This window comes from Podarcis melisellensis, assembly GCF_964234715.1.
Source record: "Podarcis melisellensis genome assembly, chromosome: 13".
Lineage (NCBI taxonomy): Eukaryota > Metazoa > Chordata > Lepidosauria > Squamata > Lacertidae > Podarcis > Podarcis melisellensis.
The window spans coordinates 5,239,872-5,255,775 of NC_138545.1; the positions used below are offsets into that span (position 1 = coordinate 5,239,872).

The following is a 15,904-nucleotide window of genomic DNA, read 5'->3' on the forward strand; positions in this document are numbered from 1 at the left end:
GGCAATGGCAACTGAGTTAACCAGCAAATCCCAGAGAGTCCTAGAGAAGGCTGAGGGTGATCAAAGCAACTTCTGATCTTAAAGGTGACATTTTGTTTAATTCATTAAAGGTGGACCCAGCAAAAAAAAAGAATACAGTACAGCTCTCTTCTCGACCTGTGTTGCTCGTCGACCTTTCCTGGTGGCGGAAATGTGAAGAAGTTGGATTGCTGGCCCGTCTTTTCGCGAGATGCGTTTGGGAAGGACATGCCGCTGCATCTTCCACTGCGTCCAAGCAGCACCCCCCCCCCAGCCCCGGGGCACTTGATGTCATGCCCAGGCTGGGAGAGCACTGGACTGGAAAGGCAGGAGAAGAGACTGGCTATAAATAGGAGCTTGGGGGGCGGAGGGGGAAGAAAGGGCTGAGGCAAAGCTCTATAAATAGAAAGGAAGAGGCCTGCGCTGGCAAAGGACTGTGTGTCACGGTCAGGAGGGGAAGGAAGAGGGGCTCTTGGGGTCCCAAGTAAGGGGGAATACGCAATGGGACAAAAGATGGAGCCATGGGTCAAAGGGCGGTGGAGGGAACAGAGGAAAGCACTGCGGAGAAAGCCGCTGTCTGAAAGGTATCCAAGCTCAGAGTTCTGGTTTGGGTCACAAGTCCGTTATGGTTGAAGTGCAGGGAATGATAGTTGTTCTGACGATGGCACACCCAGCCGAGAAAGTGCCAAGCTCACTGCCAGACACTACTCCATGTGCATCATGGGAATTGTAGTATTCACAGCATGGAACGGGAAAAGGCAAACACACCCACCCGCACCACTTAGCCTGCCCGAGCTGAGAAGAAGGGCAGTGCACGGATGAAGCTGTCCAGCTTGCTCCGGAAGAGCTCGCTCTGGATGTTCTCGTTCAAGCTGCACAGAGGGTTTTTGACCACATACTCCACGTAGATCTAGGGAGGAGATGGAAGAAGCTGAGTGAGAGGAGAATCACGAGGTCAGTGAGATGAGAATACCCCTCCTCCCCTCTGGACCCCAACTTAAACAGCTTCAGGGAAATGAAAACCAAACACTGGGAGACCTGCCGCTCCTAAAAATATTTCTATTTTGACTAACCCCAGTGACTGATGTTTCGTTCTTACTTTGGGATCATTCACACTTGCCTTCTCTCAGGACAGCAGCAGATACCCTAAGAGTACCGCTCTCCCTGCTGCCAACACAGAAGTGGGAAATAAAGGACTCCCATCTGCTTTGGCATGTTGGCAACCACTGAGTCAAAGCAACTGCTGGACAAGGAATGGGGCAAATGCACTGGAGGAGATGAATGAAAGGCCCAGAGGAAGGAGGAGGCTGGGCTCCTTTTTGAAAGGCTGCACCCCTAAACCCTAATTTGGTGGTCTTCCAACATCAGGAAACCACTTTTTAACAAAAAATATACAGAGCTTTGGCCTGACCAGTTGACCTGTTTCACCTGCTGCTACCACTCTCTCTCATTTTTTACTCAATTTACCCATAAAATATAAAAAGTACACCAACAGAAAAAAATTCAGTACTGTGGGAAAATAATAAAATTTAAATACTGCATTCATTATCACTATACAGTCCTATCTTGGAAGTCGAAAGGAATCCGTTCCCCCCACATCCGACTCACATAGCTGTAGATCTGATGCAGGATATCTCGGATGTTGCCCACCCCCAAGTCTGTGTTCATCACCACCTTGAGTCCCGTGGGCGTCTCATAGTAGTGCAGCTTATACTTGCTGGTCTGGAAGGAGAGGAAGCCGTCTTTCCTGGGGGGCAAGGAATTAAGGCGAACTGGAGGAAGGAGACGTCAGGCAAAGGCAGCTGGTTAAGCCCCCTCCCTCCCAAACAAGTTTTACTCCTTAAGGACTGTATTTTTCGCTCTATAGGTCGCACCGGACCATAGGAGGGGGAGAACGGGGGGGGGGGGGTGTTTCTTGTTCTCCCCCTCTAAAACAAGGTGCGTTCAAGGTGCGTTCACCCGAAGCCTCTGGAGCTCAGCTGGAGCTCCCGCTGGGCTCCGGAGGCTTCGGGTTCCTTTCGACCTGCTCTTTGGGGCTGGCGGGGGGGGGGGAGCACTGTTTTCTCCCACCGCCAGCCTCCAAACCAGGTCAGGGAGCAGCACAGAGGCGGGGCACCGCCTTCCCGCTGCCCTCCGAGCTTGTGGGGCCTTCATACAGCCTTCGTAGCCTCCGCAGGGCAGCGGGGTGAAGGCTTTGCGCAGCCACCCGCAAGCTAGAACAGGGAGACGGAGCGCTCCGCACTATTCTGTCTGCAGGGACAGCCTTTGTAGCCTCCGCAGGGTAGCGGGATGAAGGCACCCCGCTGCCCTGCAGAGGCTTTGCGCAGCTAACCCCAACCTAGAACAGCGAGATGGAGTGCTGAACAGCTTTGGGCTTAGCCACGCAGCCTGCATTCGCTCTCTAGGATGCACACACATTTCCCCTTAATTTTTGGAGGGGGAAAAGTGCGTCCTATGGAGCGAAAAATATGGTAGATAATGCTACTTCCCCCACTCCACATGAATTAAAAAGCATTCAGTCAGGCTCCCTCTGTCAAAAAAACCGCAAGAGCGATACTTTTGAGGCTGCTGTTTGAGCAGAAAGGATACATGTCCACAGGGCTCATCTTGCTAACGAAGGAGCGGATGGAGAAGAGCATGCCATACATCAGCTTGAACTCCTGCAGGGAGGGAGGGAGAGAGAGAAAGAAAATGAATGTGTTCATAGGGAGAATGGGGTGAGATTCCATGGCAAGGATGAAGAACTCAAGTCATGCTCATTTGCTCTGCTCTGGCGCCACTCTGTGGCTAACCGTACAAGGACACCCATGGCACAGAAACCACAGACAAAGGCAACGGGATCCCTAAGAGATAATTAATTCAACTGATAGACATTGGGGTACGATATGTTACAGCAACAGTAGTGCCTAGGAAAGTTAACCCACAACATGTGCAAAGCAGACTTGCATCATAGCCAAAAATAACTCACTGAAAAAACCCAAAATACAAAATATTCCCTCTGAAGCTGAATCTAAGAATATACAGTCATACCGCGGGTTAAGTACTTAATTCATTCCCGAAGTCCGTACTTAACCTGAAACTGTTCTTAACCTGAAGCACCACTTTAGCTAATGGGGCCTCCTGCTGCTGCCGCGCCGCCGGAGCACAATTTCTGTTCTCATCCTGAAGCAAAGTTCTTAACCTGAAGCACTATGCATGGGTTAGCGGAGTCTGTAACCTGAAGTGTATGTAACCTGAGGTACCACTGTACTGTAGAGATGATTGCTTCACAAAAACCAACCTTACAAGGAGTAATTTCTAATGGTTGGCTTCTGAATGTAACCCTCTGGCCTCTCAAGCACCTCTTTAAGAAACAAAACATCTTATCTGATGTGAATCACCCAAAGTCACATAACCAGCAGAACTTCCCCAAATGGAGCTTGCTGTTCCCCTGGAAGCTTCAACACCGGAATTCCCCAAATTAGAAAGTGGCGGCTGCTAAAGGGAAACTCATAGTATCATTCAAGCTAGGAAGCTTTTGAACTTTTCTTTTTACTCACACCCTTCCCTCTCCCTGCCCCATGCACGTAAACACCACCACAATTTCATGCTTCCCCAGACACAGCTTGTGTTTTGCACCACGGATTAGAACAGGAGGTAGAAGTGTGCGGGTGGCGCTGTGGGTTAAACCACAGAACCTAGGACTTGCCGATCAGCAGGTCGGTGGTTCGAATTCCCACGACGGAGTGAGCTCCTGTTGCTCGGTCCCTGCTCCTGCCAACCTAGCAGTTTGAAAGCACGCCAGTGCAAGTAGATAAATAGGTACCACTCCAGCGGGAAGGTAAACGGCGTTTCCGTGCGCTGCTCTGGTTCGCCAGAAGCGGCCTAGTCATGCTGGCCACATGACCCGGAAGCTGTACGCCAGCTCCCTCGGCCAATAAAGCGAGATGAGTGCCCAGAGTCGGTCACGACTGGACCTAATGGTCAGGGGCCCCTTTACCTTTACACTTTGAATTGTGCTCGGAAACGTACTGGGAGCCAATGTAGGTCTTTCAACACCGGTGTTATATGGTCTCGGCGGCCGCCCCCAGTCACCAGTCTAGCTGCCGTATTCTGGATTAGTTGTAGTTTCCGAGTCACCTTCAAAGGTAGCCCCACGTAGAGTGCATTGCAGTAGTCCAAGCGGGAGATAACCAGAGCATGCACCACTCTGGTGAGACAGTCCGCAGGCAGATAGGGTCCCAACCTACGTACCAGATGGAGCTGGTAAACAGCTGCCCTGGATACAGATTTGACCTGTGCCTCCATGGACAGCTGTGAGTCCAAAATGACTCCCAGGCTGCGCACCTGGTCCTTCAGGGGCACATTTGCCCCATTCAGGACCAGGGAGTCCCCCACACCTGCCCGCTCCTGTCCCCCAAAAACAGTACTTCTGTCTTGTCAGGATTCAACCTCAATCTGTTAGCCGCCATCCATCCATCTTAGAACAGGCTTGCAAAGTTGCATAGGAGGAAAACATCCTCACATTTCCCCTTCTCCTCTGCTGAATGTGTATTGTCATTCTGTGTCACAAGAATGATTCCCCTCTGCTTGCTTACCTGGGACAGAAGTTGCACCAAGGCAAAACAGGACCTACCCACAATGCTCTGCTCTCCTCCGAACAATGAAGAGGGCACTGTAACACTATTTCAACGGTGTGTCCTGATCAGGGGCAAAGCACATGGGCCTAGGAATGGCCTCGGACTTGACTGAGCTGCATGGATCCAGGATATAAGGTAGCTTTCTATTCTTTTTCTAGCTAGGGGAGAGATCGCTGCAGTCATACCTTGGATCTCAAATGCCTTGGCTCCTGAACAAATCGGCTCCCGAACAATCGAAACCCAGAAGTGAGTGTTCCAGTTTTCAAATTTATTTTTGAAAGCCGAATGTCCAGAGTGGACTGGAGCTCCCTGCCGCTTTGGTTTCTGAACGTTTTGGAAGTCAAACCGAGTTCCGGAATGGATTCCGTTCAACTTCCAAGATACGACTGTACTTACTCCTGCTTTTGCTCTTCAATGGCAGGAGGAAGGCAGCCAGCGCAAAGCCGTTCCTATCCCTGGCTTGAAGAAGCACTGGAAAGCTAAACTGGGTTTGCTGGTGGTGGTTTTAAATGGGCAGAAAAGGTAGGCAGGATATCACTGCACAGCTGCTGATTAATCTTTTACTTAGTTTAAGCTTCATACTTTAAAAAAAATTACTTAAGTTATGCCCACTTGGAACAGAGGCATCGTTTCAAGGCTCTGCACCACACAAGACTAACAGAGGTAGAAACTAAGTACCGTATTTTTCGCTCTATAAGACGCACCAGACCACAAGACGCACCTAGTTTTTGGAGGAGGAAAACAAGAACAAAAATATTCTGAGTCTCAGAAGCCAGAACAGCAAGAGGGATCGCTGCGCAGTGAAAGCAGCAATCCCTCTTGCTGTTCTGGCTTCAGGGATAGCTGCGCAGCCTGCATTCGCTCCATAAGACGCACACACATTTCCCCTTACTTTTTAGGAGGGAAAAAGTGAGTCTTATAGAGCAAAAAATACGGTAACTTGCAGAACACTGCAGTTTGGTTTCCCTCACCTCTGAACAGGCTCCCCGCCCCACAAATCTAGGGTGGGTGGGCAAAGATCCCAGTAAGAGACTGGTGCAGTGCATAGTTAAACTATGGAACTCACTCCCACAGGAGGCAGTGATGGCCACCAATCAACAGATGGTTTAAAAAGAGGAAGAAGAAGAAGAGTTTGGATTTGATATCCCACCTTTCACTCCCTTTAAGGAGTCTCACAGCGGCTAACATTCTCCTTTCCCTTCCTCCCCCACAACAAACACTCTGTGAGGTGAGTGGGGCTGAGAGACTTCAAAGAAGTGTGAGTGGCCCAAGGTTACCCAGCAGCTGCATGTGGAGGAGCGGGGAAGCGAACCCAGTTCCCCAGATTACGAGTCCACCGCTCTTAACCACTGCACCACACTGGCAAACTCTTGGAACTCTAGCCATGATGCCTATCCTCTGCCTCCATGGTCAGAGGCAGCAGTGCTTCTGAATAGCAGCTGCTGGAAAGGGCTCTGGTGCTGGGATCCTATTTGTGAGTTTCCTACTGAAACATCTGATTGGCCATTGTGAGAACAGGATAGGTCACTGGCCTGATCCAGCAGGGCTCTTCCTATAGTTATAAGAGAAAAAAAATGTTCCCTTTCCCTTATGGGGTATTACGGAGCCCATATAGAGTCCTTAAGTGGGTTCCCTATCGGTAGGAGAAAATAACAGAGGCCGTGATGGACTATATGGAACTGGCGGAGATGACTGGCAGGATCCGAGACCAAGGTGAAGAGTTGGTGGATGAAGATTGGGAAAAAAATTTAAATTTTATTTACAGAAACATTGTAAGATCCAGGAATGTTAGAAGGATGTTGGAATGAAGTAATGTGGTTTTAGCAGAAACGATACAAAAGATTAGGTAAAAATTGATTTTTTAATTGGTGAAATGAGAATGTAAAATTACAGTACATTAAGATAAATTATTAGGATAAAAACTAAGCTGAAAAGGATTTGCTGAAATATTTAATTGAACTAGAATACAAAAAAGGGAGGTGTGAGGAGGTCAGCGAAACAAGTAAATGAAAGACAAGACATGGAAAAAAGGAAATGTTTTTAATTGTTTTTATTTTTCAGTATTTTGTATTTCCTGCTCTTTTAAAAAAAATTTTCTTTTCTTTTTTCATTTTTGTAACTTTTTTTTGAAACTTTAATAAATATTATTTTTTAAAAAAGAGAGAAAATAACAGAGGCCAACCAGAGTATATTGAGAAGCAAAGCAGCTGGGAAGACTGATCTTTATTCAAGGAACTTTTGCAACAGGATCCCCACTCACCACATGCAGGAGGGAGAACAATGGTGCGCAAGCCCTTATACACATTATTGAAATTGCCCACCCTGTAGCCCAAGACATCATGCATACATCAAAGGAGGCGGTCTACATCAGAAATCCTGCCTGCCAGGATACCTGATAATGGTCACTGACTGCTGTGGAAGATTGGTTATTCTTTTGTAATGGTTAATACTTTAGTTCCTGAATCCAGGTCACCGGCTCACCCTATTCGTACACAAATGCACCCTTAAGACAGGATTTGCAAGCAAAAAGACTTTCCCCATTTGCCTCCCTTACTGCAGAGGAATATTTAAGGTCATTGGGAGAGTCAAAATGCCTTCAGGATTGCACTCTGATACTATTTCAGACATATGGTATATTTAGATATGTGTGCATTTATGAATATTTACTCTATATCTGAGACCTTAAAATTCTTATAACACTATGTACTTAGCAGGCTTAAGCCTTGGCATTCTGCTCTGCATATCTCAAGCCTCAAGTCTCACCTCGTCTTTAGAGATGCCGGCTTGCTTCTTCCGGTTCCACTCACTGTAGTGCAGGCAGATTCCATTGCGGTCGAATATGTACAAATTATGCACCGTCATCTGCAAGGAAAGTGAGGAATCCATCATGCACACCTGACATGGATACAGAGATCCCACCCATCACCAGGTCCAATTGCTTGTGGAAGCATTTAGCGGGGTCAGGAAAGGTGTCCCCCCCGACAAGGCACCCCCCCATGACTTCCTTTTGGGTCACCAAAAAAAGAGGTGTGGCTCTTGGCAGGAGTGGTACCAGCGATGTTGGCTTCCCAGAAAATTTCCTGTGCAACTTAGGGCTAGTTGCACAGGCTAATGTGTGTGTGTAGGAAAAACTGTTTGCCCCAGAAAATTTTCTGATGCCCTGGAGAGTGATCTGTGAATGTTTATTTTTCTGGTATTTAGTAAACATTTGAATCAGCCACGACTTACCTAATATTTACTTGCAACTGGCACCCATTCACCATTACTAACAAACCTATGAAAACAATTGGGGGGGTACAAGGCAGTGGGGGAGGGATCCAGCCCACATCTTTGGGTTGCTGCCTGGGCAGAGGTAGGTTGGCAGCCTCAGAAAGTCCCCTCCACTGTCCTAGTGAAGCTGGGCTCGCTGGCATGAGCCACCTGATACACTCTGGCAACAGTGAAACTTGATTTTTTGCAGATTTCTTCAGTGGGGTAGTGTTAAAAAGATGCTTTTGGGTGTGAGGCATTTGAACCAGCTATTATTTTTGTGACTGGACAACATTGATCTTGGTAAGTCTATGTTTGATGAAGAAGCACATAAACTGCTTTCAGAAAACATTAATTTTAATTTTCCCTTCTGAAAATGTTAGGCAGTGCTAAACAACAATAACAATGTTGTTAAGGCAGCAGAGAGTGTTGTTGGCTGCCCACTCTCCACCTTAGAGCAGATTTATGCCACAAGGTGCCATAGGAAGGCACTGGACATTGTAAAAGATCCATCGCATCCTGGTCACTGTCTCTTCGAGCTCCTGCCGTCGGGATGGAGATACAGGACGATGAAGACAAGAACGAGCCGCCTTAAGAACAGCTTCTTCTCCAGAGCGATCTCGGCCGTGAATGGGAAGCCTGGACTTTGAAAGTCATCTAATCTTCCTTGCTGTATTATACTGCATTGTTTTAATTAGTGTTTTTATGGAGCAGTCAAGTAATTTCGTTGTCCCCGAGAGGGGGCAATGACAATAAAGATATTATTATTATATTATAAGTGCTTGGCAATAATTTTGAATGATTTCTATGCAATTTTACACATTTTTTACTTCCCCAGCAAAACTAAATTGTATCACTTTAACCAAAAATCTCTTTTGAATTCCCAAGTCGTGTAACATCTGTTTAGCACCCCTCACTTTGGGAATGCGGAAGTGGGCAAATTAAACGCGCCCTGCTCCCCTCAACGCTCACTGTGGGGACGGGCAGGGGGTGGGCGGGGGGGGGGCAGCGGGGACATTGCCTCCGCTTCCCCTCAGGCAGTGAGGCCGAGGACCAAGAGTCGCAGCCCAGCCAGCCCTGGAGCTCTACCCACAGTCTCCCCCACCAGCGCTGGGCTGGTCCTGCCCTTGGTGGGGAAGGTCCGGGTGGTCGCCGTTTTGGCCCCTCAGCGGGCTCCCCGTACTGAAGACCCCCCGGGGCCTACAGCCCCCGCCCCCTTCCCTCAGTACCGGAGTCTCACCTTCGTCTCTATGGCAACCCCCTCCCTGCCCGGCAGCTTCCGAATCCTCTTATACTTCCGGGAGGAGAGAGAGAGCGCGAGAGAGCGCGGTAGGGCAATTTGCGCGCGCTGATTGGTCCGCCGCTCGGCGCGTGCTTTTGTCACCACGCTTCCGCCCGCCCTCATCTCGCGCACGCGCATTCTCTCTTTCCCCGCCCGGCGCGCTCTTGCCCTCAAGCAAAATGGCGGCGGCGGCGGCGGCGGCCTCCCCGCCCTCCCTGCCAAGGTGGTTGCCAGGAGTTGCGTTGGCCTAATCCAAATGAAAACCAAGCGTTGCTTGGTTTGGGTTTTGTATATATTTTTTGTGCGTGCTATTTTTGAGGGCGGGCGGCGCGGCCTAGGGGTGGGCGAGCGCGGGACGGAAGAAGAGCGAGGGCGTTTAAAACGGCGGGAAAAAACCGGGTCCGCGGAGGGGGGGCGGTGAGAGAATTAGGATTTACCTCAACGTTTTTGGGGGGAGGGGAGCGCAGTGTGGGCGGGGCCTGTGGCAGGTGCGAGGCGAGGGGCAGGTGTGGGCGGAGCCATGGGATTGTGGGTGGAGCTCCAGGGGATATTTGGGGGTGGGAATTGTAGGAGGGGGCCTGCCATTAAAATTGAGGTGGGGGCGCTTAAAGGGGAAGGGAGTGTGTGATGTGGGGGGAGGCATGCTTGGGGCTGTTTTCAGTTTTTAGAAAGTGAATGGGTAGCTTTAAAGGGCAAGAAGAGGGATCCCTCTAGGGCAGGAGTGGGGGGCTGGCAGAGCAGGACCCTCCAGATGTTGCTGGACTACAGATCCTATTGCCCCTGGGCGCTGGCTGTGGCTGATGGGACTTATAGTCCAGCAGCCTGGCGGGGGGGGGGGTGGCCCACCCAGGTGCCCTGGATCCAGTGGCGTAGCGTGGGTTGTCAGCACCTGGGGCAAGGCAAGTAATTTGCACCCCCTAACCCGTGGATTTGCGCCCCCTAACCCCCAGATGTTGCGCCCGGTGCGGCCGCCCCCCCCCCCCACGCTACGCCACTGCCTGGATCCATAGAGCTTAAACCAAGCAGGAGTTGAGCTCTTGCCATGTGCCCACCAGGAAATGGGGACTAATGCCACCATACAGGGCAAAGGCTAGCAGTGGCGCAGGGCAGGGCTTTTCTTCAGCTGGGATCCGACCACTGATGTCACCTGTGTTCTTCCCGTTGTCCTGCTGTAAGATCATTTCTGTGCCCCTCACGGGTATCGTTTTCTCTTCAGGGCATCAACTGAGAAGCACCGCCTGCCCAGTCCTGTTCCTGCAGCCCTAGGCGAGGCCTCTCCTTCCAGTGTCTCCTTGCCGGCACTCTGGACGGGTCAGCATGTCTGAAAGCACCTTCCCTCTGTTGGAGTCCTGTTGTCATGGGACACTCCGCATTATGACAGGGACTCTGGGCTTCTGAGCACAGAACTCCTGCAGCCTGGCTGGCTTGGGCAAAGGCTTTGGAACCACCACCTCCAACTGTACCCATGGCCGACAAGAGTGCCTGCAGGACTTTGAGCTCCTCCATCCACAGCGAGGATCTTCTGAGCGACATGGAGCTGCTGCCACCCTCGGCTCCTGCCAGCCCAGGGCAAAAGGTCCCTTCCTCTCAGGCGGGCACCCCCTATACCTCCCAGGTGACGGCGCAACTCTATGCCTCGCTGCACCAGAGCCGGCAGGCTGAGGCTCAGGCCCGCTCCCACCTGGAGAACCAGCACAGCTTGGGCCTCTCCAGGGAAGCGGAGGCCCCCGAAGTAGATCTGGACACTCTGGCGGAGGAGCTCAGCCACCGACTCTCAACCAGCGTGGAGGCCAGCACCTACAGGAAGGTGAGGAGGAGAGGCCACATGGCTGGGTAGAGGCTGGAGACGCAGGATAAAACATCCAGGCCTCTTTCATTCTCTCCTGCAGGGACCTGCCGTCGAGTCCCGCCACATCTCTGAGATGGAGAACGTGCGCTGTCATCTGCAAGGCATTCTCCGTGGGTCCAGGGATGCTGCTCATGGTGAGAGTACCAAAAATTTTGTTGTTGTTTAGTCGTTTAGTTGTGTCCGACTCTTCGTGACCCCGTGGACCAGAGCACGCCAGGCACTCCTGTCTTCCGCTGCCTCCCGCAGTTTGGTCAGACTCATGTTAATAGCTTCGAGAACACTATCCAACCATCTCGTCCTCTGTCGTCCCCTTCTCCTTGGGCCCTCCATCTTTCCTAACATCAGGGTCTTTTCCATGGAGTCTTCTCTTCTCATGAGGTAGCCAAAGTCTTGGAGCCTCAGCTTCAGGATCTGTCCTTCCAGTGAGCACTCAGGGCTGATTTCCTTCAGAATGTAGAGATTTGATCTTCTTGCAGTCCATGGGACTCTCCAGAGTCTCTTCCAGCACCAGAATTCAAAAGCATCAATTCTTCAGCGATCAGCCTTCTTTATGGTCCAGCTGTCACTTCCATACATCACAAACCATAGCTTTAAGGTGATATCTCTGCTTTTTAAGATGCTGTCTAGGTTTGTCATTGCTTTTCTCCCAAGAACCAGGTGTCTTTTAATTTTGTGGCTGCTGTCACCACCTGCAGTGATCATGGAGCCCAAGAAAGTAAAATCTCTCACTGCCTCCATTTCTTCCACTTCTATTTGCCAGGAGGTGATGGGACCAGTGGCCATGATCTTCTTTTTCTTGATGTTGAGCTTCAGACCATATTTTGCGCTCTCCTCTTTCACCCTCAATAAAAGGTTCTTTAATTCCTCCTCACTTTCTGCCATCAATGTTGTGTCATCTGTATATCTGAGGTTGTTGATATTTCTTCCGGCAATATTAATTCCGGCTAGGGATTCATCCAGCCCAGCCTTTCGTATGATGAATTCTGCATATAAGTTAAATAAGCAGGGAGACAATATACAGCCTTGTCGTACTCCTTTCCCAATTTTGAACCAATCAGTTGTTCCATATCCGGTTCTAACTGTAGCTTCTTGTCCCACATAGAGATTTCTCAGGAGACAGATGAGGTGATCAGGCACCCCCATTTCTTTAAGAACTTGCCATAGTTCAAGCCCCTTCGCCACGGCAAGGCAATGATCCTTGAAGGGGGTACCAAAAATAGGATTTAAAAAAAGCTTTGTGTGGGGAGCATGGTCCAACCAGACTTCCCTTTGGAGAGTCTCCCCTAATCCTGGTCCTTTTTACTCACTGCCCTGCGTGGCACACTTCCACTGCTACCCACCTCTTGATCTCTCATCTCACCCCTGAATCTATAGCAGGTTCTCTCTAGCCAGCCTCCCAAGTAGGAACACAGGAAGTGGCCTTATACCAAAATCGGAGCCGGTTCTCCCTTCACCCCCAAAGCTGCTTCCGACCTGCAGACAACAATTTCCCTCTTTCTGCCTGCAGGGGATGCTGTGGTACTGCGAACTTTTGAGCGGAAAGACGATGACTCCTTTGAGAGTGACAGCACGACAGCCTTGCTCAAGTAAGTTCATCTCAGGACATGAAGAGACTTCCTAGGGCTCTGGGCAGCGGTTGGTATTTTTTTTAAAAAAAAGAAAAATAGGTGCTGCTGCGCTGTGGAAGGCACAGCCTCTCGGAGGTGCTTTAGCGCAACCCATCGAACGCCAAAGCACATTCCAGGAAGGTGCCTGAGGATTATAAAAGTCGTGCCAGAGCAGAGGCATTTGGGCACGATCCTTAGGATTGCCAAAGCACCTTCTGGGAGAAGCGGCGGCCGTGAGATGGTGGCAGCGGAAAAGAGGTAGCAGTATTCTATACTGATGCATACCGACCGAAAAAAGAGCTTTGTCTCTGGGTCAGTTGCTATTGTAGCCTTGAGGGGTTCCTGCTACACAGCTCTTCCCAGCCAGAAGCAGCTTCATCTCAGGAGACAGATAAAGAACCCTGTTTAAGCTCTTGGGTGAATTTCAGATTCTGTTGAGGAGCCTTGATGTCTCGCCACATGCTGGTTTTTTTAAAATCATTGGGGGCCTTTGACAACCGTGGCTTGGTTTGCATGCAGCACAAACCTTGGTTCAGTCCTGAGCCTTGGAAATGTGCATGAGTTTCTGTTGGGTTTTGCTTGGTGCATTCAGACATTCATGCATGTCGTGAGAATGCATAGTTCAGTGTTGCGCGCAGACCAGAATTCACTTCTCTGCTTCCTCACACATTTGAAGGATGAATGGAGGTGCCTTTCCTTTAGCTAGGGTAGATGATCTCATACAAAGCTTATCTTTGGAGTCCACGGTTCTAGAGAGCAGATGTGGGGAACTGGATCTGGCTGGTGGGCCAGATCCCTTAAATCCGCTACCCTCTGCAGGTCACCAACTTATCAATCACATGACATCACAGAGATGTGATTCCCCAACCCCTGGGCTAGCATAGAGCCTGCGCTACACTTTGAAGCCCTGTGGATCAGCTTTAAAGCACCACACACAGCTCTGTGCCAGAATATCAGCTGTTCTTGCATAGAGCAGTGCAGGCACTTAAGCACCAACAACCAGCTGATTGTCAGGGCTTCACAGCGTGCCATGCAGGGCTTTGCGGGTGTGCCTGATTTGCAGTGCCTGCAACCCCCCCTTTTTGGCTCAGTCCTGCCTATACCTGCACCCCACATTGTGAGGTGGAACAGGTGGGCAAGGCTTGGCCAAACGAAGTCCTAGGTAAAGGTAAAGGGACCCCTGACCATTAGGTCCAGTCACGGATGACTCTGGGGTTGTGGCGCTCATCTCACTTTACTAGCCGAGGGAGCTGGCGTACAGCTTCCGGGTCATGTGGCCAGCATGACTAAGCTGCTCCTGGCGAACCAGAGCAGCGCATGGAAACGGCGTTTACCTTCCCGCCGGAGTGGTACCCATTTATCTACTTGCACTTTGACGTGCTTTCGAACTGCTAGGTTGGCAGGAGCAGGGACCGAGCAACGGGAGCTCACCCCGTTGCAGGGATTCGAACCGCCGACCTTCTGATCGGCAAGCCCTAGGCTCTGTGGCTTAACCCACAGCGCCACCCGTGTCCCTAAGGCCCAGCTAATGAGGCCTGTGGGCCAGAAGTTACCCGCGACAGAGAAATGCAGAGACCCGAGTGTAGGAGCATTCTTGTAAAAGGAGGATCAGTAGACAGACGACAGCCCTTGGGGTGAAAGGCCAGGAAGTGGTTCAGTCAACCCTGAAATGTTGAGAGAGAGAGAGAGGGGGGGGGGCTCTAGAATTCCTGGGTCCTTGTCCTGGCATCTTGGGGATAGAAGATGCCGGAAGCTAAAGAGTAAGAGTATCAGAAGGGTGGAGGGCTCAATTGTGGCTGGTTTTGAAGGAGCCTCTGTTGCCCTCATGTCCCCTTTCCGTTTGTCCCCTTAGCGCCAGGCCCCTGCAGGAGGTCTCTCCTCCTGGCTCCCTAGCTGGCTTCGAGCAACTATTTCCCCGCTATACCAGTCTGCGCTTGGGCCAAGTCCGTGAGCATCCGCCATATGCCGACTCCCACCTGCTGAAGGACTCTTTGGACAAGGAGCAGGCCCGGCGAAAGGTGAGTGGCACCAGACAGCTGTGGAGCCTGCCTGAAGGATTCACAAAGGATTGTGGGAGAATCAGGGAACGGGTGGCTGCTAGGCCTGGGTCTGCCCTGTCCTCTTCTCCCCCCCAAATTGCTTTTAAAAGTCATATTCTTCCCCTGAAACAGTGGTTCTCAAAAACTTTTCTGCGGGACACACTTCAATAATAATAAAATTAATAGTAATAACAATTACAATAATAAGAACAATTTTTTATTATTTATACCCCGCCCATCTGTCTGAGTTTCCCCAGCCATTCTGGATGGCTCCCAACAGAATATTAAAAATGCTATAAAATTAAAAACACGATGAACAAATAAAAATTTGTTCATGCCACACTGAATTTTTTATTGATAAGAAATTCATGGGAAAATGAAAAGATCACAATTAGGAACGTCCTGAGTATCATTTGGATCTTCTTGCTTTCATTTTGGAAAGATATCTATCCCTATTCTGCAAAAAATGTATTTTTTGATGCTATACTATACTGCACTGAAATGTTTCTTTGATTGTCCTCAAATCTTCTTTCCACACTTGCCGTCCTCTCCTGCCACACCCTCTGAGAACCATTGCCCTAAACAAAGAAATCCAACTGTTTGAGGATTTCTTTGCCGGGGAACATGCTCCACGCAGGCTGGTGTTTAGTAAAAAAAACGCAGCCTAGTCCATTGGCCCAGCGGCCTCACCCCCCCTTCTCACCTGAGCCTCTCCTAATTGCCAGGATTAGGCAACCAAAGAGGCTTGAAGGATGGACCAATATGGCTGGAGGGGGGGTATGAAGTAAGTGTCATGTGACCTGCGACTTTAAGTAAAGCTACTCGGACTTAGCCGGTATCATGGCCCATAATGAGCTTTCTGACCTTCCAGCCACATGCCCCCCTACATTCACCTTCAACATGGGCAGAGTTCCATGGGCAGTTAGGAAGGCGGGATCAGGGCTGCAAGCTGCGGTTGTTGCTGAACTGTAACCTCTTCACGGAAGAAACCAGGAGTCCTGACTTCTCTGGGGAAAGGGATAAGGTCCAGTAGCTCTGCTTCTCAGCAGCCCCTTCCTCTCAGTGAATCGCAATGCTGGAAGGGGGCGGCAGCCATATCCTTGATATGTGTCCAAACCCTTCAGAAAAGCCTCTGCTTTAAAAGCGCACCACCTTTGGAGTCAGCCGGTTTCACCGTCAAATCAAGGCTGCGTTTCCTGAATATGCAAGGAAGCGATGCTTGAGTTTGTATGTTCGTGTCA

The 15,904-nt window shown here is 50.2% G+C and overlaps 2 protein-coding genes across 8 annotated transcripts in view; one reads left to right on the forward strand and one right to left on the reverse strand.

Moving 5' to 3' along the window:
- Positions 1-70: 70 nt before the first annotated feature.
- On the reverse strand, positions 71-10,458 carry TRAPPC1 (trafficking protein particle complex subunit 1). 6 transcript variants are annotated; one of them, XM_081887110.1, is made up of 6 exons: positions 9,127-9,260; positions 7,401-7,499; positions 2,608-2,678; positions 1,627-1,765; positions 791-928; positions 71-178 (listed from the first exon to the last, which is right to left on the reverse strand). In XM_081887110.1, the coding sequence occupies exons 2-5, from the start codon at positions 7,497-7,499 to the stop codon at positions 800-802; spliced, it is 438 nt and encodes a 145-aa protein (XP_081743236.1). In that variant the 5' UTR covers positions 9,127-9,260; the 3' UTR covers positions 71-178; positions 791-799. The 6 variants fall into 6 exon arrangements, with proteins under 6 accessions (XP_081743236.1, XP_081743232.1, XP_081743233.1 ...); XM_081887106.1 differs by having other exon boundaries at positions 71-336; XM_081887107.1 differs by lacking the exon at positions 9,127-9,260 and adding an exon at positions 10,316-10,458 and having other exon boundaries at positions 71-928.
- Positions 10,459-10,632: 174 nt separating this feature from the next.
- The window catches only part of CNTROB (centrobin, centriole duplication and spindle assembly protein), a 35,973-nt gene continuing 30,701 nt past the window's right edge, over positions 10,633-15,904 (forward strand). For both annotated transcript variants that reach the window (XM_081886748.1, XM_081886749.1), the window contains exons 1-4: positions 10,633-10,975; positions 11,058-11,151; positions 12,525-12,603; positions 14,477-14,642. In XM_081886748.1, coding sequence (XP_081742874.1) covers positions 10,634-10,975; positions 11,058-11,151; positions 12,525-12,603; positions 14,477-14,642 — 681 coding nt within the window. In that variant the 5' untranslated portion in view covers position 10,633. The remainder of the gene's footprint in view (positions 10,976-11,057; positions 11,152-12,524; positions 12,604-14,476; positions 14,643-15,904) is intronic.

Coding starts and splice junctions, on each gene's coding strand:
- TRAPPC1 (XM_081887107.1), bottom strand. CDS start 7,499: ATGACGGTGCATAATTTGTACATATTCGACCGCAATGGAATCTGCCTG. Junction 1,766..2,607: donor AAGATGAGCCCTGTGGACAT/GTATCCTTTCTG, acceptor CTTGCCCCCCAG/GAAAGACGGCTTCCTCTCCT. Junction 929..1,626: donor TGCATCAGATCTACAGCTAT/GTGAGTCGGATG, acceptor TCTCCTCCCTAG/ATCTACGTGGAGTATGTGGT.